Below are 26,232 nucleotides of genomic sequence, written 5' to 3'. Positions count from 1 at the left end.
CCAGTACAAAAACAAACAATGAAATTTCATAGCAATACAACTTTTTTCACTAGGTGCACGTGTGAAGTCATTAAATATTCCGTTTTGAATAATCGTAACCTTGAGAACAAAAGGATATAATGGATAGAAAATAATCGTAGTCAAAAGAGACGTTTTCGAAATTTTTTTTAATATTTGTCACTGTCTAAGCCTGAACAATCATGGGAATTTTTGCAACCAACACAGATAGCGGTCAATCAGAATAAGCACACCTGGCTCAAATTATCTTCAGGAAAAATTGCCGGCATTCAAAGCATCGAAATTCGGATCTCATAAAGCGCCCATCAGTTTTGACAAAGAATCCAACTAAAGGATACTTCTTCAAGAAGAGTGAGAACCATTTCAGTTCAAGCTCACTGTCTTTAAACACTCTTCGTTAGTCCTGTTATGATGTACTAGGAGTTTAACAATTTCTCCTTTTTGAATAGTGCCTAAAATTGGATTTCTTCCTCGCCTTTTAATTGACCTGTTCAGACTTCTTACACTTGACCTTTGATAGACTCGTCTCAGGGTCGAAAAAGGTATATGAAACCTTCTTGCAGCCGACCGAATTGACATTCTTTCCCTTTGAATACACCTTGCTGCGTTTAAAAGAGAACGAAATCTATACTTTGTAGTAGTCTTTCGTTGATAAATCCGAATCATTTTTAACTGAATTAAATTGCAACTACGAGCTGAAAACGAAGTCTTCGAAAGCAGACTCCACAATCGGCGCTCTGCGTTCAACTAGAATAACACTGTAACACTGAGCAATAGGTATTGCGGTAAACAATATCAGTTTCCCATATAGTCAATCAAGGTTATCAAGCATGAAATTCAGCAACTGCAAAATTCCTCATTTCAAATATTCCGCAAGACCATTAGGAAAGGCAACAATCAACAGAGATTAATTTCTAACCATACAATGTAATCCTTAACTGCAGAGTTAATTTTTAGCTAACTTCGGCAACGAACGCCTCGTGGCTACTGCATTTCAAAACAATATTTCAATAATATTATATCTTTTACAAAACCTTCCTTGGATGGATTCAACGGACAAAGCAAAACAGTTGAAACAAGAACAGAAAAAGCAGTAAAATATGATATTGCCGTATAAATTAAAGCTCAACCAGATGTGTATAGTCAACCAATACTGTGCATGTAGAAAACAGATGAGTAGAATTTAGAAATAAGACGCGTATTTAAAGATGAAAGAGCAACTCCAACCATTAAAAAGTTATTTCATGAAAACTCTCGGACCATTTTTCGAGGTTAGTCATATTTCCAACTCCTCTCATTTAATAGCCAATTAACTTAAGAAAATTGTGCATATAATAGGAAATCTAGAAACGGCTGGAAGGTCAATTGACAAATTTTTTTTCACTTAAACCAAGATATCTCTGCGCGCTCAATGAGTATCACACAAGGTCTCGTGATCCAAGTATGGTTACAGATACACTTAAAAATAGAAAAACAGTGATTGTATGGCAAAGCAGTTTTTCAATATTCAACATAAATGCCGAAAGTCGGCTGAAATGAAGCATCAAAAGAATTGAGCTTAAGTTAAATATCAAGTTCTTAGACTCATTTGTAGATAGATGCAGTCTCTGTTTTCATACCGTGAGCCCAGATTCTGATCCTGATCAACGAGAGAAGAAATCCCTATCAAGCTGACTAACAGATTCTCGCACAGCGCTCCTTCCTCGTTTGGGAACCGTCTCATCACAGGACCTGATTTTCTCAATTTTACTTCGATCTAGTTTTAATCGTGGTGAATCTCTTTGTGACTCCAGCGTCCCATTTTTCGACTCATCTTCTTTGAACAACTTTCTAGCCAAATTGCAGGCATACTTGCTTGCGGAACTTCCTACCATATCCAGCAAATTCTCGCCACTTTTGAAAAAAAGTATCTCACTATCTGCCATTAGTTGATCTTGTTGCGCTGAAACTGGCAATCGGGATGTAGAGGGCGCATTTGCAGGATATTTGAAAGCATAACTGGCATTCGTCGGTCTTCGTCGCCTTCGCTCTAGGCTGGTATTCAACCGCTTCAACGCAGAGAGTTCCCTTTTGCAGAGTTGTTAGTAAGCTCCCAAACAAGTTCTCTTTCTGCAATTAGTTGTTCTGGTCGCGCTGAAACTGGCAATCCGGATGTAGAGGGCGCATTTGCAGGATATTTGAAAGCATAACTCGCTTTCGTCGGTCTTCTCGTCGCCTTCGCTCTAAGCTGGTATTCAACCGCTTCAACACACACGAGTTTCCTTTTGAAGAGTTGCTAGTGAGCTCCCCGCGCCATTGTTCTCAACTGGAGTCTCAACTACGTCCTCATCTTGACTCGAGTCCGATTCACGATCATCGCCGTCTACGTCGTGGTCATTGGTTGGAGTAGCTTCTGATACAATTTCGCCATTTTTACAATTGCCTCCGATGGCTCTGCTTGACCATGATACTGCTGCCTGAGACACATTTGGTGAACTTGGACCAGATCGCCATCTTTAGCGCACAGCACACCACTGCATGTTAGCTCTTTATTTTTTTAGAGTCACGACTTCACCAATTATAAGAACCTTGCAATCGTAAATTACTTCCCCAGTAAATATCGGCCACATCAACTTTTTTTGATGGGATAATTCAGACATTTTGAGTTTCTAAATTATCCAAACTTTTAAACGTCTTGCCAAATTGTGTCATTTAATATGATGTGATTATAATATACTCAACAATTGAAATAACTAATGCTCATGAAACTGTGATCAAAGGCTCATGAACTGTTATGAACTGCTCATGAAACTGTGAAATAACTAATGCTCATGAAACTGTGATCAAAATTCGAATCACATTTTGTGTTTTACTGCGCTTAGTTAACACATAGGGAACCTTTCAAACTGATTGGATGAAAGCAATTTTTCACAATCGGCACTTTGCTTTCAAATCTTATAATCTAATTAAAGAAAAACTATCTAGCTTTGATTAAATTCTGAAGCTTTTACTCCAGAGAAGGATTCTTTTGGTGACAAATAAGAAAACCATGAGAAATCAATTGAATTTATTGAACCAAAGCAAACTCCACAATCAGCACCTTGCTTTCAACTCTTAACATCTAAATAGAGAAAAACTAATTATGATTAGATTCGAAAGCTCTCACCCTAGAGAAAATTTGTTTCTGTTACAAAACGAGAACGTAAGAATGTCCTTTCGTAATGATTCAATGATTCAATTCTTAACATCTAAATAGATCATAGCTACCTAAACCTATTCAGTCAAAAGCTTTTACTTAAATCACAATTTGTTTTCTATCGTCATAAAAGACCTTTCAATTTCGTTGATTAAAGCATACTCTACAATTGCCACTGTACTATGACCACCCTAGTGAAAACGTTTGCTCAAATCACAAACTGTTGCTATCAGAAGCTAATCAGAATTAAAAATTGAAGCTTTTTTATTAAACGAAATCAGACTCCACAATAAGCTCACTGCTTCAATCTCAGTAGCCATAAAACAGTTGTTAATGAAGCTCAGCACAAATTCCAAATTCTATTCTTGTAAAAAAAACTAATTTATGGATGAAGTTCATAAGTTAATTGAAAACTGCTATTAGAAAACAAATATCAGCTTGAGGCAACTCACAATATCACCAAAAGTATAATTGAAATCAAAGCACAAAATAGATTTCTCTTGAATCATTTTAAAATCTTTGCTAAAGTGATTATCAGTTTGATGCAACTCACAATGAAAACAAAAGCATTTCGCAGCTTTCCGGACACAAGTTCTCTATCTGCAATTATTTGTTCTGGTCGTGCTGAAACTGGCAATCCAGATGTAAAGGGTGCATTAGCATGATAGTTGAAAGCATAACTTGCATTCGTCGGTCTTCGTCGCCTTCGCTCTGGGCTGGTATTCAACCGCTTCAACGCGGATAGTTTCATTTTGCCGAGTTGTAAGTGAACTCCCAAACAAGTTCTCTATCTGCAATTAGTTGTTCTGGTCGCGCTGAATCTGGCAATCCGGATGTAGAGGGCGCATTTGCAGTATATTTGAAAGCTTGGCTCGCATTCGTCGGTCTTCTCGTCGCCTTCGCTCTCGGCTGGCATTCAACTGCTTCAACACAGAGTTTCCTTTTAAAGAGTTTCTAGTGAGCTCCCCGTGCCATTGTTCTCAACTGAAGTATGAGTCACTACTTCAGCTACGTTCTCATCTTGACTCGAGTCCGATTCACGATCGTCGCCGTCTACGTCGTGGTCATTGGTTGGAGTAGCTTCTGATACATTTTCGCCATTTTTACAATTGCCTCCGATGGCTCTTCTTGACCATGATACTGCTGCCTGAGACACATTTGGTGAACTTGGACCAGATCGCCATCTTTAGCGCACAGCACACCACTGCATTGGAGCTCTTTATTTTTAGGAGTCACAACTTCACAAATTATAAGAACGTTGCAATTGTAAATTACTTCCCCAGCCACAATGAAGTAAACCAATTTGCTCGCACACGTTGTTACTTGGAAAGTAGTTAAAGAAATACATATCGGCCACCTTTTTCGTTTTCCGGGGATACGTTTCGACAATTTGAGACATTTTGAGTATCTCAAAATTAGCCGAAGTTTTCATCCTCAATATGGTAAAATTGCGCCATTTAAAAAGATGTTTTTTCAAGAAATTGGAAATTGATAACACAAAACTTTTTAATCCAAAGTTTGGGCTTCTATTTTCATCGTAAAATGAGAGGCAGATAATTTTGAAAATATTTCTGAACAAACAAGCAAAGTACATTGCTACTATGAGCTGAAAACGAACTTTTACGAAAGCAGACTACACAATCGGCACTCTGCCTTCAACTAGAATAACACTATAACACTGAGCAATAGGTATTGCGGTAAACAAGCTGAAGCTATATCAGTTCCCCATATAGTCCATCAGGGTTATCAAGCATGAAATTCAGCAACTGCAAAATTCCTCACTTTAAGTATTCCTCAAGACGATTAGGAAAAAGACAACAATCAACAGAGATTATTTTGTAACCATACAATGTATTCCTAAGCTGCAGAGAAAATTTTTAGTTACCTTGGGTAACGAACGCCTCGTAGCTACTGCATTTCAAAACAGTTTTTCGAAAATGTTACATATTTTACAGAACCTTAACTTGGATGGATTCAACGGACAAAGCAAAACAGTTGAAACAAGAACAGAAAAAGCAGTAAAAAATGATATTGCCGTATAAATTAAAGCTCAATCAGATGTGTATAGTCAACCAATACAGTGCATGTAGAAAACAGATTAGTAGAATTTAGAAACAAGACGCGTATTCAAAGATGAACAAGCAACTCCAACCATTAAAAAGTTATTTCCTGAAAACTCTCGGACCATTTTTCGAGGTTAGTCACATTTCCAACTCTCATTTAATAGCTAATTAACTTAAGAAAATTGTGCATATAATAGGACATCTAGAAACGGCTGGAAGGTCAATTGCCAAAAATTTTTTCACTTAAACCAAGATCTCTTGCTTCAGACAATTTTCGGCGAGAAAACGCTCAATGAGTGTCACACAAAGTCTCGTGATCCAGAGATAGATGCAATCTCGGTTTTCATACCGTGAGCCCAGATTCTGATCCGGCTACACGAGAGAAGCCTTTAATTTTTATCTCCTTTTCAAATCCCTACCGAGCTGACTAACAGATTCTCGCACAGCGCTCAGTCCTCGTTTGGGAACCGTTTCATCACAGGATCTGATTTTCTCAAGTTCGATCTATTTTCAATCGTGGTGAATCTCTTTGTGACTCCAGCATCCCTTTTTCCAATTCATCTTCTTTAAGCAACATTGTAGCCAAACTGCAGGCATACTTGCCTGCGGAACGTCCTATCATATCCAGCAACTTCTCACCCTTTTTGAAAAAAACTAGTTCATTATCTGCAATTAGTTGATCTTGTTGCGCTGAAACTGGCAATTCAGATGTTAAGGGCGCATTAGCAAGATATTTTGAAAGCATTTCTCACATTCGTCGATCTTCTTGTCGCCTGCGCTCCAGGCTGGTATTCAACCCAGAGAGAGTTTCCGTTTGCAGAGATATTAGTTTCCTAATGCTCAGAAAACTTTATGATCAAAGGTTTTGGCTTCGATTTTCATCTTAAAAGAGCAGCAACTAACTTTGAAAATATTTCTGGACAGAAGCAAACTCCACAATCGTCCCTTTGCTTTCATCTCTTAACAGCTAAGGAGAGAAACTAACACAGACTATTTATACCTTAGAAAAATTTTATTCGAATCACAGTTTGTGTTTTACTGCGCTTAGTTAACACAGGGGACCTTTCAAACTGATTGGATGAAAGCAAACTTCACAATCGACAATTTGCTTTCATATCTTAAGCTCAAGTTAATGGAAAACTGCTATTAGAACACAAATATCAGCTTAAGGCAACTCTCACAAAAAAAGAGAAGCATTTCGCAGCTTTCCGGACACAAGTTCTCTATCTGCAATTAATTGTTCTGGTCGCGCTGAAACTGGCAACCCAGATGTACAGGGCGCATTTGCATGATATTTGAAAGCATAACTGGCATTCGTCGGTCTTCGTCGCCTTCGCTCTAGGCTGGTATTCAACCGCTTCAACGCAGAGAGTTCCCTTTTGCAGAGTTGTTAGTAAGCTCCCAAACAAGTTCTCTTTCTGCAATTAGTTGTTCTGGTCGCGCTGAAACTGGCAATCCAGATGTAGAGGGCGCATTTGCAGGATATTTTAAAGCATAACTTGCATTTGTCGGTCTTCTCGTCGCCTTCGCTCTAGGCTGGTATTCAACCGCTTCAACACAGAGTTTCCTTTTGAAGAGTTGCTAGTAAGCTCCCCGCCATTGTTCTCAACTGGAGTATGGGTCATTGCTTCAACTACGTCCTCATCTTTACTCGAGTCCGATTCACGATCGTCGCCGTCTACGTCGTAGTCATTGATTGGAGTAGCTTCTGATTCAATTTCGCCATTTTTATAATTGCCTCCGATGGCTCTGATTGACCATGATACTGCTGCTTAGACACAATCGGTGAACTCCTGTTCAGATCAGACAAAAAAGAAGCCGACGGTTAGAACTTCCTGTTCTTCTGCTGGAGAAGGACTTCCTTTTTTTTTGCCAGACGGACCAAATCTCCATCTTTAGCGCACATCACACCACTGCATGGTAGCTCTTTATTTTTGAGTTTCACTACTTCGACAATTTCGATAAAGGGCCGTTGCGATCTTGATTTACTTCCCCATTAACTATGAGATAAACCAATCTGCTTCCATGTATTGTCAGTTAGAAAATAGAATTAAAAATAAATATCGGCCACATCAACTTTTTTTTGATGGGATAATTCAGACATTTTGAGTTTCTAAATTATCCAAAGTTTTAACCGTCTTGCCAAATTGTGTAATTTAATATGATGTGATTATAATATACTCAACAATTAAAATAACTACTTCTCACGAAACTGTGATCAAAGGTTTTGGCTTCGAATTTCATCGTGAAACGAGCAGCAATTAACTTTGAAAATGTTTCTCGACAGAAGCAACCTCCACAATTGGCACTGAGCTTTCAACTCGTAACAGCTAAGTAGAAAAACCAACACATACTATGTATAACATAGAAAAATTTTAATCGAATCACATTTTGTGTTTTACTGCGCATAGTTAATGCATAGGGAACCTTTCAAACTGATTGGATGAAAGCAAACTTTAAAATCGGTACTTTGCTTTCAAGTGTTATAATTTAATTAAAGAAAAACTAACTAGCTTTATTTAAATTCAGAAGCTTTTACTCCAGAGAAAGATTCTTTTTGTGACAACTAACAAAACCATGAGAAATAAATTGAATTTATTGAAAAAAAACTCCACAATCAGCACCTTGCTTTCAACTCTTAACATCCAAATAGAGAAAAACTAATTATGATTAGATTGGAAAGCTTTCACCCGAGAGAATTTTCGTTTCTCTTACAAATAGAGAACGTATGAAGGTCCTTTCCAAATGATTCAATGAAAGCAAACTCCACAATCGGCGCTTTGCTTTCAACTATAAACAGCTAAATAGAGAAAACTAATAATTAAGTTCGAAAGCTTTCACCCGAGAGGAAATCTGTTACTCTTACAAATAGAGAACGTATTAAGGTCCTTCCGAAATGATTCAAAGAAAGCAAACTTCTCAATCGGCTTTTTGCTTTCAACTCTTAACATCTAAATCGAAAAAAACTAATTATGATTAGTTTCGAACGCTTTCACTGGAAAGAAAGTTTGTTACTGTTTCAAACAGAGAACGTATGAAGGTCCTTTCGAAATGATTCATTGAAAGCAAACTCCACAATTGGCACTTTGTTTTCAACTCTTATCATCTAAATAGGGAAGAACTAATTATGATTAGGTTCGAAAGCTTTCACCCAAGAGAAAATTTGTTTGTTACAAATAGAGAACGTTTGAAGGTCCTTTCGAGATGGTTCAATGAAAGCAAACTCCACAATGGGCACTTTGCTTTCAATTATTAACATCTAAATAGAGTAAATCTAATTATTATTGGGTTCAAAAGCTTTTACCCGAGAGAATTTTTGTTTCTGTTACAAATAGAGAACGTATCAAGGTCCTTTCCAAATGATTCTTGAAAGCGAACTCACAATCGTCGCTATGCTTTCAACTATAAACGTCTGAATAGAGAAAAACTAATGATTACGTTCGAAAGCTATCACCCGAGAGAAAATTTTTCTGTTACAAATAGACAGCGTTTTCACCCGAGAGGAAATCTGTTACTGTTACAAATAGAGAACGTATGATGGTCCTTTCGAAATTACTCAATAAAAGCAAAACCCACAATCGGCACTTTGCTTTCAACTATTAACATCTAATTAGAGAAAATCTAAATATGATTAGGTTCGAAAGTTTTCACCCGAGAGAAATTTTGTTTCTTACAAATAGAGAACGTATGAAGCTCCTTTCGAAATGAATCCATGAAAGCAAACTCCACAATCGGCCATTTGCTTTCAATTCTCAACATCTAAATAGAGCAAAGCTACCTAAACAATTACATTCAAAACCTTTAACTTAAATCACAAATTGTTTCTATCGTCATAAAAGATCTTTCAAATTCGTTAATTAAAGCATACTCCACAATTGGCACTCTGCCTTAACCACCCTAGTCAAAGCCTTTGCTCAAATCACAAACCGTTGCTATCAGAATCTAATCAGAAACAAAAGCAAGTTTTTTTAAACGAAATTAGACTTCACAATCAGCACTCAGCTTTAATCTCTCCCTAGCCATAAAACCGTTGCTAACGATGCTTAAAACCATTCCAAATTCTTTTTTCAAAAAACTGATGAGTAAAGTCAAAAGTTCATTAAAAACTGCTATTAGAAAACAAATATCAACTTGAGGCAACTCACAATAACACCAAAAGGATAAATGTAATCAAAGCACAAAATAGTTTTCAAACACTGGGTACTGATCTCGACTCTAGGATCATTTCAAACTCTGCAAAGTTGACTAGGTAATCAGACAGCTTCCTATATCCGTCTGAGTTAGGTGCACACGATCAGATGGCAAATTCGTTTTCGGAAGCGCCTTGAGTGCGTACTTCTTGAACGTCTCTTCAATTTGGCTATTTAGAATTTTAATGGCTACCCAAGAACAATCCCTGTTGATAGTCGGCATTATATAACCAAATTTTCCATTTTCTTTACACCAATCGAGTAATTCTTTCAAAAAATTGTTTGTATCCCCGATGGATTCCACAGGTGCCGTCTTCTTTATTGGGTGCTGGGACACATCCTTACGTCCAACTTGTAAGATGATCAAATTGTACTTTTGCAGAACAGCGCTTTTATCAGTTGCTGGCATTCATTCTGGGTACCTCATAAAAGTCAAGATTTTTGTTGCTGTGGGACATTTTTGTTACCTGTGAGTCGTCGAAGAATAGAGGCTTTGATGACATGATGAGAACAAAATGATGTCAAAAGGCGAAACGCATTTAAATAAATTTCAGTTTTGAAAATGCATATAAAAACACCTAAAGAGTATTTAAAGATCTAACAGTCGCATTTTCTCTAAACAAGCCTTGACAAAAAGGGGAAAAAATTGAACATAAATTAGTCAACATCTTAATCCTAAACCCCTGATACCCGGGCTGAGTGGTACCACTTCGATCCGTGATGGGCTGTCCCAATTAACACTTGGTGGCGTCCACTGATACCCAGGGATGGGTGCTCAAAGAAAAATTTTTGTCTGCGTGTTCGAAATAGAATTGAGGGCAAAACTCTTCAAGATATGATTTTTTTTTCAAAGTTTTGATTTTTTTGCAACTTTCAAATTACGACGTAAATCCTATTCTATTTGCAGTTGACACATTGGTACAGTCTAGGGACGTATAAAAATCAGGGAAAAATGAAAAAAAGTTATTACAACTAAAGCATCAAGAAAAATAGAAAAGAAAATTCGGAAGTTAATTTCTGTTACTGGAGTAAAGCATATATAGACTCTGGTTCTTTTGCTATAGAACACATCTACTACTAAAAACCAATTGGTCCAGAAGATCAGAGAGCCAAAAAATCAAATTAAGGAACAATTAGCAAAAAAAGACATTCTTTTGAAGAGACATAAACCTCCCAACTACGATCTTACACAAGGAACAATCCTCCCTTTACACCTAACTCTGTCGTTGCAAGATAGAATCTGAAAGCGTGCGATACCATCCAACCGTAGGTATCAACTTATTTGTCTAGATGGTCGAAGAAAGTAGAAGTGAGGGCAAAAACTGTTCTTCTATTTTTCACATTCCGATGAAATTTTTTGCAGCTGATACGTTGCCACTGTCTAGGTATGAATAACAATTAGGGAACAGTTGAAAAAATATTACATCTAAAACATCAAAAAAATGAATCATTTTTTAGATTTTTTTAGACAAAATAAGAAGTTATGTTACTGGTCCCAACTGTACCAAAGCCCTGGTTCCTTTTCCTATAGGACACATCTACTACTGATAAGCAATTGGTCAGGAACGTCAGAGACTAAAAAAAGTCAACTTGAAAAGAAATTCGCAAAAAGAGGTTATTCTCCTGAAGAAAGACTTCGACTACGATATCACCTGACTACGATATCACCAAAAAACAAAACAGTCCCCCTTTTTTTTCTCAAATCTTTGTCTCAATATACGTTACCAACATAACAAATTCATTTAATATTCAGATATAAACTCAGTTTGCTCTAATAAGAAAAAAATTAAGGCAACTCGAAAGTCAACTTCCGAATTGCTTTACTTTTTTTCGAATACTTTGAGATAACTGACTTTATATCTGACTGTTGAAGGATATTTTTTGTGTTGGTGCTGTATATCAGGACAAAAGATTTAGTAATAAAAGAGACAATACAAGGTAATAAAAGAGACAATAAACAGAGACTACAGAAATCGCAAGGAAACCCCCTCACGCCACCGCCCCTTCCCCCCATCCGCCAAAGCCCCCACCCAGGTCCCCCCGCCCTGTAGAAGCCCCCACCCAACCAGAACCTCAAGGAATAATGTTTCAAAACTGGCCAAACGAAAAAAAAACAAACTTGGACTAAATTCAGTACTGATGAGGTACACTCTGTGTCAAAATTTCATCCCAATCGGTCCATTCTACGAGATATTGCATAATTAAGGTATTGTACCAATCTCGCCAAAAGTGAGGAGAGGTGACCTACAGAGCCAAAGTTGACCATCTCAGCCACCGAAAGCCACCTATATAAAATTTATGGGGAGCATCCCCATTATAGAGGGACTCTAACGAATTAATTCTCGAGGCTAATTTCGTCTATTTTGTTGGTCTAAAATGAAGAATATTCAAACACTCCGGACACCAATATGTCATAATGGGGGTATTTTTAATTTCTCGAAAACGGCTGAAGGAAGCAAAACGTCATTTACAGGGCTTCAACTACGGCTCAAGCTGAGCTCAAATCAATAAACAATCGAGAATCGGTTCACTCTTCGAGGAGATAATTAAAAAAGGTATCGTACCAAATGACAAAATGGGTCCATGTCAAGGCACTGTTTCGCTGCTATAATTGTATAAATGTTATAAATATGAGCCATTATAACCAAGTTACAATAAAAACCAGGAATAGATTCTTCGTCTATTGGACCATTCCAGGGGCCCGAATTCGATGGTTTTCCCTTTTTCCCAAGTGAATTACCTCATTATAAGCATGGACTCAGGGGGTTGGGCGGGGTCATCTACAGACCAAAATTGACTCCCTGAAACCCTGAAAATCATATATAAACTATATATGAGGAGCTTCCCCATTACAAATGGAGTTCAACGGGACTAATCGTGCAGTCATTAATTTTCAAAATGACGATGTGTCGAGACCAATTTCTCAAAAACGGCTGAAAGAAACAAAACGTCATTTACAGGGATTCAAGAACGGCTCAAGTTGAGTTCAAATCAACAAAGGATCGAGAATCGGTTCACTCTACAAGGAGATTTTTCAACACAAATGTACCGTTTCAAATGACCAAATTTACTCATTTTGGGTCATGTTTCCCAAAAATACACCTGCAGAAACCCTGAAAACACCATCATAACTATACATAAACAGTACCACTACCGTACAATGCAATTGTACTAATATGTTCAACGCAAAACAGTTATTTCAATGAACTCCAGGGAATCAAGTGCGGCTCATGTTGAGATCAAATCCACAAACAGATCAAAAATCGGTTCACTCTACGAGGAGATATTTCAACATAAATGTACCGTACCAAATGACAAAATTGACTTGGTCCGACTGACGTTTCGCTGAAGAACATTAAAACTTCGGAACACCATGCAACAAATATATGGGGAGACTCCCCACTAAATGACGAATCTAAGGACCTATATATGTACAGTGAAACGGGTGTTTTGGGGTATCCAATTTTGGGCGACCCAACAAGACTCAAAGTATCGACCTTTTACATTTGACAAGAAATAACTTTAACCAAGCCTCTTACAGTATCCACCTATTAGGGCAAGAAAGACAGTTTCAGTGTCAATAAAATGCGGTCACTCCAGTTTAATTTGGTTCTGTACTTTAGCAGATATTAACAAATCACTATTTTATACCCCATTTTTTGGGCTATAAGCGAAGCCCAGACTCTTCGGAGCTGACGTAAAGCAACCTGAAACAGTGTTCCCGGCGTATTTATGGGTGTGATTCTGGTCGACTTCCACGTTCTAGGTCGGGAGAAACCATGATGAGGTGGGAAAAAAATTCCCAACTGATAGTGAAGGCTATGATTTTTTGTGTTTTTTGACATAAAACAACGTCCACAGAAATTTGATGAAATCGTCAAAGAAAAATTGATGAATTAACCCCTTCATTTGATACAATTAGCTTCAACAACTTAAATAGTGCTCAAAGAACACAAAACGCTCGCCAAGGAACTTGTTCAATTGCGCAAAACATCACTCAGCCATTAAATTTGAAAAAAAAAATGTTTTTCCGAGTTCGTCATTGAATTACAGTTGCAAAGAATATTTTCAGGACCTGTGACTAGCCGTTACAGAGAAGAACGTCTTAAGAGCATCTGATTACGCTTTTAATCACTTGTTTCGGTCAAAAATTGTATGAGAAATTTGAAAAAGTGTAAAACATTGAGTTCCTTTGTCAATGTGATGAAGCAAAGTCTTTCCTCCGCAAATCCAGATTTTGCTCAAATGTCTGTGCAATTATTCTTATTTACCTGATTTTCTTTTCTTGGAAGGCTCTAAATGAAGTAAAAGTTCGAAATAAACTGAAAAAAAATTAATCTTGAAAGAATTGCCTTCAACAGCTCGTAACAAAATTGCAAATTGCTTCACAAAATATATTTGCATTCATTGTCATTTCAAGACGAAAAATTGTTCGAGTTTTCTATAACCTCAAAATAATGAAATTTTTTCCAAGGAAGCACTGAGTGAAACGAAAATTTGTTTTGTCATCGCAATTGGGTGTTTTGGAACTGTTTTTCTTTGTGTATCAGAAAACATTTATTAGTTAACTTTTTTTTTACCGAAAAGCGTCTTTGATCCACTTTACCCTCACTTGCTTACAGACTCCCAATTATTACAATTTTTTTCAAGTTTTGTGCCGCAATCGATTAAAAAAATGGGTTGAAGCGATTTAAAAACCATTATTTTTGTGTTTGAAATGTATTTCTTATTGATATTAGACCAGCAGAAACGGATGAAGAGTCTTGAAGAGAGAAATTCTAAAATACAATGATGACGAAAAGTGCTCTCACTACCTTCTGATCGCTAAAAACTCATTCACATCAAATATTAAATTATTCAAGGCAGTAGGTCAAATAACTGCAATTAGTGAGAGCAGAGGACAAATGAGACAAATAGATTAATGAATATTTTTCTAAGAAATAATTATTATCGACTGATTTGAAAGTAAAAATTCTGCAGTTCAACTGAATGATTTAATTTCATGTTTTGTCAAAAAAGTGGATCTGCTTTTTGACCGTTTTTTGCTCATTTTCAATCAGCAAACATATATTATTTAATTTTATGCCGAAAAGCGTCTTTGATCCACTTCACCCTCACTTGTTTACAGACTTTAACATTTCACAAAGTTTTCAATGCTCTCTCTGCAATCAATTAAAAATAGATTGAAGTGAATTAAAAACCGTTATTTGTGGGTTTGAACTGTATTTTCATGGATAATTGACCAGCAGAAACGGATTCATGAATTCGATTACCAAAAGGTTTTCTTGAATGCAAAATGTCTTGAAGAGAGCAATTTAAAAATTAAATGTTAAGGGAAAGGGCAATCACTATACGCCGATCGCAAAATACTCCTCTTTTCATCACATGTTAAGTTTAGCAAAGCAGGAGGTCAAATAACTGCAATTAGCGAGAGCAGAGGAAAAACGACTCCAGAAAACTTTTCTAAGAAACAATAAATGTAACCAACTGATTTGAAAGTAAAAATTCTGCAGTTCCACTGAATTAATTAATTCAGAGCTAGGTAATGACATTGAACTTGTCTTGGGGCCTATCTTGGTTCATTGTTTTTTTTTTAGAAATCTTATATGCAATCCTTTTATGTCGAAAAGGGTCTTTGATCCACTTTACCGTCATTTGTTTACAGACTTTTACATACCAAGAAATGTTCAATGTTTGTGCCAAATTAAAAACTGAAAAGGAGTTGAAGGGAATTGAAAACCGCTGTCTGTGGCTTTGGTTGGTTTTCTGTTTATATATGACCAACAAAGCGGATTTGTAATTTCGATAACAGGTTTTCTTGGATGCAAAAAGTCTTGAAGTGAGCAATTTAAAAATATAATGTTGAGGGAAAGGGCAGTCACTTCATTCTAATCGCCAAATACTCCTCTCATTCACATCACATCTTAATTTTAGAAAGGCTGTAGGTCAAATAACCTCAAATAAATGCAATTAGCGAGAGCAGAGGACGGATGACTTCAAACAAATTTTCTTAGTTAAAAACAAATTTTCTTGGAACTAATAAATGTAGTCGACTGATTTGAAGGTAACAATTCTGCAGTTCTACTGAATGATTTAAATTCGTGTTTTGACAAAGAAGTGGATCTGCCTTTTGGCTGTTTTTTGCTCATTGTATATGTGAAAACCTTGATTAGTTAATTTTAAACCGAAAAGAGTCTTTGATCCACTTTAGCCTCATTTGTTTACGGATTTTTACATATCGCAATTTATATGTTTGTGCAAACATCAATACTAAAAAAGGGCTTAAAATAATTAAAAACCGGTGTTTGTGGGTTTGAAATGTATTTTTGATATATGGCTAACAGAAACGGATTCGAGAATCCGAAGACAAAAACGTTTAAATGCGAAAAATCTTGAAAAGAGCAACTTAAAAATGTAATGTCCAGGAAAAGAGCAATCACAACACTTTGTTTACTTTTTACGCCTCTCAATTACAGTGAAATTTTTTGCCATGTTTCTTGATACAGCTTGATGAGATCCTGGTAAGATCATACCAAGATGTACCAAGAATTTTTGTCCTACCATGATCTTGGTAAGATAATCCATGTTTTGTCAGGACTGTCAAGATCTTGCATGTGTTGGCAAGGTGTATTAAGTTTCATTTCACTGGGTTAACTCAGGAAGGGAAGGAACCAGGTTAGTTGCTTTTTAGAGAAGTTTGTAACATTTTTTTAGTCCTATTGGTTCTTTCTTTTTTCATGAAATCAATTTTTTGGTGTCTCTGTTTTGTACGACTGATTGTATTCTGACAATTTTTTTGATTTTGCGCGGAGGTGGGCAAACTGGTTAAGCACGGGGGCATTAAGTCTCTGAGTAACTGTAGTTTTTTACCGGAATCTAAGATGGCTGCGCTCCAATAAAGCTTGGTAGGAAGAAATTCAACTGCCCATGTTTCTCTCCGGTTACACAATTTACGCAATTCGATTTTACCCAATGCCAATTTACACAATGCTCTCTGATATTTTCGCTCAATTATCCGATGTTCGGTTGTCATATCAAGTCCCACGGTCCATTTATTTATATAGTCGGCTAAAATAGGGTAAATTAATGCTGGTATTGGGTAAACAGCATTGGATAAAATGGCAGGTTGGGTAGCATTGAGTAAAATGGACACCTTCTCTCCTTATAACATGTCCTTGCAACTAGTTAAGCTAACCTCATTGGCTACCCCCCCCCCCCCCCCAATTGCACACTTCTATCCTCTCCCTTGACGGTAGTCGCCATTTGCGTAAGCTAGCTTCTATCGAAGGAAACCCCTCACCTGTCCTTTGGGAGAATTCGTCCGACGTTAGAGGGTTTGTCTCGACTGAGAACCGCCTTTGCATTGTTTGTAATTAATTTGACCGAACTTAGTTGTCTATGTTTAAAGTGATTAAGAAAAAAGTTTTAAGAGACAAGAATTACAAAGGCTTGGATATACTTGTTTCAACCTGGTCTTTCTTTCAGTGTCAGCAGTTGGTAGCCTGGCATCATCAGCGTCATCTGCTTCTTCGTCTCCTGCTCAGACAGCAGTTGCTACAACTTGTGAATCACACACTACCTGCTCTAACTGCTTAGGGGCCAAAGAGGGAGATGTAAACTGTGTCTTCTTCACTTGCAACCTCGACGGCAGTTAGTTTTCAACCAAATTTAATCTTTTGAATTAAGAAGCACCTTTTTTAGGGAGCAAAATATTTCAAAATGTTATTTTGTGAGAATGAGTCTTGTCATGTCTGATGCGACTGTTGTCTTGTAAAATCTTTGCACTGATATGAAGAATATTATGAGATCTGTTAGATAATTTAAACAAATTTGCAATATTTTAACAGTATTCTGTTAAAATTCCACAAAAATTGAGTGAGGAGGTTATTCAGAAACCATGGTGATGGCCAGATTCAAGTTGAATGAGTCTATGATCAGACGCTATGACTGAATGGCATTTAACAAAACGGCAGAAAATTGAGAAAAGCAGATTTTTTTAACTTTATTCACGGTACGTCTTTTTTCACCCCATGAAGTGAAAATAAGAAATATCTTAACGTATCTGTGAGATTCGTTGTTTCAAGAAACGAGTCATTTTTACCAGGATGTTAGTAAAAGAATGCAATATTTGTCATGAAAAGTTAGACTAGCAAGATATTGCTGAGGCAGCCCAAATTTGTCTAGCTAATCAAGATCTTGCGTGTGTTGTCAAGAGGTATTAAGTTTCGTTTATTGGATAAAGTTCTGTCCTTTAGGTAGAATATCAGCTATTGTTGTTTCAGACGATGAGAAGAAATGTGGCAAAAATGATACAGCTGCTGTTTTGTGTAGCAATGCATCTGCCCCTATCATGTTCACAGAGAAATGTAAGTATGCTTCCTGTAGAAGTTATCAGCGGAGCACCACTTTCAGAATTCTTTTTTGGCGCCGTTTACATCCAGCTGAGTATAATATTACGGCTTTTATTGATACTGATAGTGAAATTTCAATATCGTAACCCTTATCCTATAAGTGGAGATATTTTACGATATCAGTGGCAGATGTAGGGGCTAGGGGCTGAACTGGGAATTACCCACTTTTAGGTGTCTTTGTTTAGTAATTTACTCCGTTTGTTTGAATCAACGAGCAATGATATGTTGCAGGTAATGATACCCAAACTGATGACGGTATGTAGTTAGCTTGAAAAGGTTCTGGTGTGGTTTTTTTAAAATTATTTTCTGTCACGGGTTATGGTCTTCTAAACAGTCATCTGTGTCCTTTTCTGAGATGACAATGGTAACTACTATTTGAACGGTGTAAGAATGGTTTGAGACACATACCGGTAACAATGAGAGTTATGACTAAAGAAGGCTCAACCTTTGCATAATATGAACTTTATTGTGTCGTATTTCTGTGAGAAACGAGTATAATATAAAATCATAAAAATTTAAAAGGTATTTAACTTTAGAAACATTAAACGTGCCCGTAAATTACTATAGATGTGTATTTTTGGATCCATCGCTCTTGAGACATATCTGAGGCCAGATCGCGTCGTTGTATTGGGAAGGTTTCCTTGTTTTTGTTATATAAAAAGAAAACATTGAATTCCACACCATAAAAGTGTTAACAAAATGGCAATGTACAAATCCTAAAATACATAAAACATTAAAGATGTATTTTACAACGTTCGGAATTTTAAAAAAATATATATTGGATACTGAGAAACTAAAAACAATGAAAAATTAGAAAAGGTCCCTCAACAGATCTCTGTATTCCAATGCATTTGGGTCCTTCAGATATTCCTTGAAATGGAATTCTTTCAGGAAACCTTTGATGTTTTTAACCTTATAGAGTTTTTGTCTTTGTTCATATGAAACTTCATTGTACAATTTCGTGGCTTGCAGCATCAATGATTTGCAGCATAAATGATTTTTCGAGTTACTTTTCATAGTCGGATAAGTTTTTCTGAAGGGGAATTCAACAGGCATGATTCTGTTTTATTTTTAAATCAGTCGAGCGATCTTACTGTTTTCTTTTCAAACACACTTTTTTCCCCAATTAAGTTGTTTTTCATGAGATTTTTTCAGATACAAACAAGCATAAGAGATGAGTATTGAACGTGACCTCAAACAAGCGCGTTCATTAGTGGTACTCTTGTTTCTATAGGAAAACAGTTCGTTAGATCTTAGAAGATTTTGATGCTGCACGGCATTTTAGATAGTATTCTTTTGATCTCTTCTTTAAAGTTTAATTGGTTGTTTAATAATTTTCCTAGATATCATACAGACGACAATTCTCCTATGTTCACACCGTTAACATTGAAATATGATAGAGTTCGTGGTTTTCTTATGGAACAAACACGCTATGTTCTGTCTTCTTATTGTTCATCAATAATTGATGTGATTGAGAGTAATAACGCAATTCTTCAATATTTTCCATATAACTTCTGAGTATTTTTTCATTAGTATGAGAAGAATAGAGGAATGATTCATCAGCGTACTGGATTACTTGACAATTGTCATTATCATTAGCTTTATGAAGATCATTCACATAATTGTTGAACAATAATGGTCATAATACTGCGCCTTCTGGCACTACTCATTAAGTAAAATCCATTCGGACTCATTACCTGAGAAAACTACTTTTTGAGTTTGTTTTTCAATTAGGATCTAATCAGTTGTGTGGATATTCCGTTGAACCCTAAACATTTCAATTTTTCTTTTAACATTTCGTGTGAGATTGAGTCAAATGGTTTTGAGAAATCGATGAATGCTCCACAAACTGTTTTTTATTTCATTTCGGTTCCTACATATTCCGTACATTGTAGTATGGCATCTGTTGTGGACACTTTTTCCATGCATCCAAATTGTTCAGGTGACAACAAGTTGTTTGAGAACAAATAGTCATTAATTTAGTTCCTTATGAATTGCTAAATGTTTTTCTTTATAATAGCTCTTTTTTTTGAAGAAAGTTTTTTAATTGGCATTTGTTTGATGATTATTTTTCTAAAATAGCAACGGCTCTGTAATGATCACTATTCAAGATGCTCTCGGTTACAAAACTTTTTTGAAGTTTCCTCTGATAATATAATCAGTCAATGTCTTGTTGATACTCTGTCGTGTCCCTATCTTTGTTATCGCCCATCAATATTATTTGTTTTTTCTCAGCTGCAGCGCAGTCAAGTCCCAGAGCCAGTTCTGAAAGAAACATTTCAGAAAGGTGTTTGGTCGGGCAGTAAGAAAGATTTATCAAATACTTTCTTTATTGAACTCACATTGTACCCAGATGCTTTCGAAACGAGATTCGGAGATCGTGGGAAGATCTGTACGTTCTTTAGGTTTGAATGATCTAGGGATATAGAGCAGCAGACCTCATTCACTTGTTTTGGTCATGTAATGAAAGGATCCTATCTTTTCTGAAGCATTGGAAATGTTCACTGCGTACATTCCAAAAACGGTATCGTCATTCATTTTGAGCCACGTTTATGTAAAGACAAGAATTGTGTTTTCCATAGCAACCATTAATTGCTTTAAGGTGGAATTGAGATCAACAATACTTCTACAACTGAGCGTGAAAATCTTTACATCATCCATATGCATTATCCATAAAAGAGGCGCCTACTGTTTTAAGGCATTAAGCATGCTTCAGAAGTGGCCCTGGGTTTTGTTCTACATCTCCACATTGAATCATGATAGAAGCTTTACCTATTAAGACAAAACAATTATTTAATACGCAGAGAAAAGTAATTGAAGTAAAATTAAAATGCGTTCCATATTTTCTGTTGTATAACACGAAATGTGGCACCAAGAAAATTGTCTTAGAGCAATTCACTTGCAGGTACAGTTCGTTAAGATAAAATAAGTACAATAATGAGGCTGAATCTCCATTTCCATGAAGTGCCTGCCCTAAACGTTGATAACAAAATTGAAATATAAAACAAGTGATACATCATCTCGCGTTACTATACGATTGTTAAAAATGATTATTTCCTCTGTTGTAGTAATACGTTTGGTTGAATGGTTTGCGTTCAAAGGATTGAAATTTGTTTCTATTGAATAATTGGTTGAAACTGCGATTGTGTTGTATTTGCAATTACATTGTTTGATGTGAGAAAGTGTCCTAAAACTGCATCCTTTAAAAAAGATACTCCCTGCTGGTAATTAAAATGTAAATCATCGTAAAACAGATAGTTGTAGTGGGGTAGTTTCATCATTCGGTGAATAAGTAGCAATATCAAATTCATATCAGTAGAGTTTGCATGATTTTCAAGTGTTTTGTTGAAAGCAGATGTTCGTTCATTTACAATGGAGTTCTGAATTGATGACTTGATTGGTGGGATCTCCATTAGCACTAGAGATTTGGGTTTAAATTTGTTCGACATTACTTTAACTAATTCAATGTATTCATTAAAAAGGTAGTTCACATCCCAATGTTTTTGTTTTAAAATCGAATTGGTTCCATTTTGCAAAACGATAGTTTTAAGTTCTTTCACTGGATAAATTTCTAGAACAGCTATCTTTTCTGTTGTTGTTGAACCTCTATATGCGTGAATGGAGATGTCTTGCGGTATTGAAATTTCATTGACCAGATTCCTAACCAAATTCTCCGTGTTTTCTGGAATATTAAAAGCTGGAAACGTTCTCACCTTGTATTCGTGATTTAAATTATGTTGTACCTCCTGATCTTTTTTTTGTGTTGCTTGATCACCGTCCTGTCTCCTTTCTCTGATGTAAGTGCTGCATTGTATAATATAATTCTTTAAAAGGTCATATTTTTCTTTTATGACCAGCCTTATCTTCAAGCTGGACCCATAAATGTCTTCAAGACAATTCTGAAGAGAAACATCTATGATAAATTTTATTTTCGACTTTTTTTGTGTTTATTTGTTAAGGACATTTTTTGCGAACATTTATTAGCGATCCTCCTTATTTCATAGTGTTACAAAAGTGTTCTTCAAATGTGTAACGATTTTCTTTAAAGTTTTAATAGCACCAGCGAGTATACTAATATCGCTCAAGTTTTCAGGCGAAAAGAAAAGCGACAACCCAGTGGAGGAGTTGGACGACGATCAAAAGAGCGGAGATCAGAAACAGGTAGACAAATACCATGCCACTCAGGAGTTCGATCTGGCCTCGTTTGTGGGAGGAATTGCCCTGTCCGTCTGTCTAGCGGGCATCGCTTTCATCATATACAAATTGTGGCAGTCGAAACAGCAACAGATATCTTACACTAGTGTTGACGGGGGATCCACGGCCAAGAGCCAGTACTGACCAGTTACTGGTGCTGCTCCAGGTGGCTATCTAAGTAAAAGTCAAACCGTCGAGGCATTAACAAGAGTACTGCGTTATCGAAAAAAATAGGAAATTAGATCAGTAATGGTCCGCTGGCGGATTTTAATGGTGGAATCGGAGGACGGTGGATAAGAAATGTACCTCTCGGAACGAATCTTTTGATGTTTGTGTATATTTAACCTTTTGTGGTCACATAAATGTAGTTTGATGGCCTTTTTTGTCTGCACATTGGAAATATAGAGCGTTGGACATATGGGGTGGTAGTAACATGATATCAATTTGACTTAATATTTCGTAAAATAGAGTTCTTGTAGAGCATGATACAGTTCGAAGCAGATATATACATGTATCTGCGTTAAGTTGTCAAATATAATTTGTAAATTATCTCATCTAGTCCATTCACTATTTAATGTCTCTCGAGTCACAGGTGCTTTTCGTCCCTACAGATATCTATCAATTGGTCAAATTTGTATATATGGTGTTTTCTGTGTTTGTTCTAAATGTTGCAATTATTTGTGTATTAGTTAGATGAGCAATTAATATATGTTGGCACTGAAACTTTTTATTTCGTCAACCTATTAATACCAAAGTTGTGCATTTCTATGAATTTCTAACATCCAAATGGCAATCCAATAATTGGCAAATCCGTCGAATTTGCTTAAAACTAATGTCGGAAGATTTGTAGCTTATAATTCTTTGGATTAAATAGCCGCCAAAATTCAAATATGATAAAAACTGATTATTCGCCGCTTCGTGAAGAAAAATCTAACGACGCAATTGATCGTTACTGAAGACATAATTTCCCTCAGAACTTCATTTCTTTAGGTATGAACACGAAATTCGCCAGGGAAGTTTCTTGGTCCGTATGAGTGATATGCCTTTTCAGAGCGCAATGAGGCCTATGCGACCTATGTACCGACCCAGACACCCGATGATGGGTGGGCCTCCTCCACATATGATGGGTGGGGGAGGAGTAGGAGGGTGGGGTATCCGGGGCGCACCTCCCCAGAGTCACCAACCCCCACCCCCTAGATACCATCACACACCTCAATTTGTGCCACATCTTCCATTTGATCCAATTCTATGTGAGCCTGTGTTTCCTCGTGTGACAGAACCAGTTGACGATAGCAATATGAACGCTATGCTTCTGAAGAGACACCAAGACGTGACTCCAAGTCCAACTGAGCAAGCTAACTTACTGGCTCTCGTTCAAAAAGTGCAATCTGTCCTGGACAACTTGGTTGTCGCTCCACCTCAAGGTTGGGAGGTGATCATAGAAGAAGTACGTCAGGTGGGGTCCTTTAAAAAGGGAACTATCTGTGCTGGACACAATGTTGCTGACATGGTCGTGGTGTTAAAAATTCTACCGACCATTGAGGCTGTGAACCAGCTTGGTCGCAAAGTTTGCGAAGAGGTTCAGACCTCGGATCCGAGAGATGTGATACACATGCAGATGAACGAAGGAGGATGTGAGATATCGAACCCTACCTGTACAGTCAACCTCATGATCACAACTGGTCCGAATAATCTCCGACAGCTTGATAAGGAATTGCATTTGGATTACAAACCAATGGTACAAGCTATGGCTGCGATTCGTCACACACGATGGTTTGACGAGAACGCAACCCATTCCTCAATCAAGGTATTGGTGCGACTCCTGAAAGACCTTCGATCAAGATTTGTTGGCTTGGAACCGATGAATCCTTGGATTATAGATCTGATTGCACATTACTGCATCATGAACAATCCCAGTCACCAACCGTTGCCACTTGCTGCGGCATATAAACGAGTGCTGCAGATCCTATCAGCCGGATTCTTCCTCCCTGGTTCCTTGGGAATGTTGGATCCATGTGAAGCAGGAAATGTTCGAGTTCATACTGCGATGACGCTGGAACAACAAGATCAAGTGTGTTACACGTCTCAAACACTTCTGAGAGTGCTTGCACAAGGAGGTATGAAAAAGGTGATCGGGATCGATCCTGACACTAGCATCACGGAGACCTTGTCTGTGTGGAATCAAAACGTAGTTGTCTCTCCATCTGTGAAGGCATACGAACCACCTCAGCCTATCAATCCAGAAGAAGAGAAAACAACTGAAGTTAAAGTTGAATCATGAACAAAAATTGACAACTTTGGATGAACTTTGTTGAAAGATTACAGATATTGATAACAGAAAATGTTGTGTTTAAACAAGCAAAACAAGTTTGTTCCTAATTTGTAGCCCGAATCGGCTATTCAATAAATCATTATAGATACGATATAATGATAGTGTAAATCGTAAATTGGACATCAGCATCTGTATTAAATGATGAGTTATGCCTACAGAAAAACGAATAGTCGATCTTTATTTAATGCTTTTGTTAATCATCTTCAGTTACTCCTGGCATGATTTTGTTCTCAAATATTCCTTTATTGTATTTTATCTCTGTTGAATTCATTATATGTGCAAATTTTCTTTTTAACTAAGCCTAACTCAAGTGTTGGGACTATTTTTCCGACATTTGGCTTGCAGAGTTTGATTTTAACGACCAATGAGTTTTGTTTAGTTACGCTTTTTATAATATTTATGATTTTTTGCTCTATGAAGTTCTATTTTTTAAATTAGGCCGAGCATGTAATGGATTACTTTTTAGACGGATTTAGTCATTTTTGTATTCGTTAATTTTATTTATGCTCGTGTGTAATGACTATCTAAACTGTGTTAGAAGGTTGAGAGAATAACTTAATGTAAACTGTGCATAAGATAAGTTTGACATAGCTTGATAAGAAGCTCTACTTGTTCAACGTATACTTGGCTAGAGAAATGATGCCTCGAGGAACGAGAAAGAACGTGAGAACGAGTTATAAGAGACGCCCAAGTTCGAGAGCTTAAGATCAGTTGGCCTAATGGGTAGCACACTAGGCTTCCAACTAAGACATGCTTGTTTCAATCCGGTACTGATCCATTTTCACAGTAGCTGCACCTACATAGACCCCCTATCAAACAACGAAAATACGAGACAGCAATTTTTTCTTTATTGACTAAATGTTTGTTATAGCACAATTTTTGGCCAAATTATTCTACAATATTTTGTAACCAGGTCAAAATCATAATTCCAATGGCCAAACTGAAAATTAGACGAAAATAACTGCTAGACCAAACTTTTTTAATGCAAACTGTGTCAATTTTCTATTTTGCAATGTACTGATGATCGGTTTTTGAAGTGTCTGAGAAGTACCTCTTTTGGTTTTTGGGAAATGCGTAACATACTTAAACCTAGAACTTGGGGCGCAGAAATCTATATTCACTATTTACATTTTGACAAGCTACTTTTTGTGTAGTACGTTATATCCATATTAAGTTTCATCCCTATCCTTAAATAATTACTGCTTAAATATGTATAAAAATAGCTAACAATTTGATCACATCTATAACATACTTAGAAGTAAGCGGTTTGTTTCTTGTTGTTCTTCAGACAATGTTATGAAAAAATAACTTTCAACACCAACCAATTTACAAAAATTTTAAAGAAAAAAAGTTTTCTCAGTTATAAATTTTGGACAACTGATTTCAAACTTCGTTTTCAGAAATTACGGAGCATTCTAATAAGGAACAAACAGCAATTTAAGCAAAATGATAGAAAGAGAGGCAAAAGAGCCCGCAGAAGTTTACCAGATGTAAAAAAAAGGTGAGTTTATAATTTTCAGTTAATGCACCGGAAACAATCGAAAATACTGAACTTGGAGTTATACCTGCAAGCTGTTCCCTAGGCATGGGTTTCCAGATGTGTGTCTATAACCATACTAAATTTGATTTGACGGGGGATAAGAAGCGAGATGGTGCGGTAGTCACATTTATTAGTCAACGCCGGGCAACCTGAACCCATGAAAAATGGATTCGAACTAATAACTTTTGAAAACTTGCATCAGAAAGATAGAGCTGTTCCCTCATCAGATATTGGCTCAACTTATCTTTGCATTCCTCGAACTGTTTTTCTGGTTTTTCTGTTCTTATTGGCATAATTATCTCGCAGAAT

General features: G+C 36.7%; 4 protein-coding genes across 7 annotated transcripts in view; 3 read left to right on the top strand and 1 right to left on the bottom strand.

Moving 5' to 3' along the window:
* Positions 1–22,774, top strand: part of LOC142353111 (uncharacterized) — a 36,378-nt gene extending 13,604 nt beyond the window's left edge. For 2 of the 3 annotated variants that reach the window (XM_075405317.1, XM_075405318.1), the window contains exons 3-6: positions 16,932–17,096; positions 17,729–17,812; positions 18,089–18,112; positions 21,951–22,774. In XM_075405317.1, the coding sequence (XP_075261432.1) occupies positions 16,932–17,096; positions 17,729–17,812; positions 18,089–18,112; positions 21,951–22,195 (518 nt within the window). In that variant the 3' untranslated portion in view covers positions 22,196–22,774. The remainder of the gene's footprint in view (positions 1–16,931; positions 17,097–17,728; positions 17,813–18,088; positions 18,113–21,950) is intronic. The other variant, XM_075405319.1, reaches the window with a different exon arrangement.
* The window catches only part of LOC142353106 (trifunctional enzyme subunit alpha, mitochondrial-like), a 249,227-nt gene that overhangs the window by 13,598 nt on the left and 209,397 nt on the right, over positions 1–26,232 (top strand). The gene's annotated exons all lie outside the window — the stretch shown is intronic.
* The window catches only part of LOC142353108 (MAP kinase-activated protein kinase 2-like), a 256,806-nt gene that overhangs the window by 184,522 nt on the left and 46,052 nt on the right, over positions 1–26,232 (bottom strand). The gene's annotated exons all lie outside the window — the stretch shown is intronic.
* Positions 23,083–24,666, top strand: LOC142353109 (interleukin enhancer-binding factor 2 homolog). The gene has a single exon (XM_075405315.1). The coding sequence runs from the start codon at positions 23,091–23,093 to the stop codon at positions 24,330–24,332; it is 1,242 nt and encodes a 413-aa protein (XP_075261430.1). The 5' UTR covers positions 23,083–23,090; the 3' UTR covers positions 24,333–24,666.

This window comes from Convolutriloba macropyga, chromosome 14 (genome assembly GCF_964194025.1).
Source record: "Convolutriloba macropyga chromosome 14, txConMacr16.3, whole genome shotgun sequence".
Taxonomy (NCBI): domain Eukaryota; kingdom Metazoa; phylum Xenacoelomorpha; order Acoela; family Convolutidae; genus Convolutriloba; species Convolutriloba macropyga.
This window is presented reverse-complemented; position numbering and strand designations above follow the sequence as displayed.

What these genes read in the sequence shown, in the direction of transcription:
- LOC142353109 (XM_075405315.1), top strand. Translation starts at nt 23,091, where the DNA reads ATGCCTTTTCAGAGCGCAATGAGGCCTATGCGACCTATGTACCGACCC.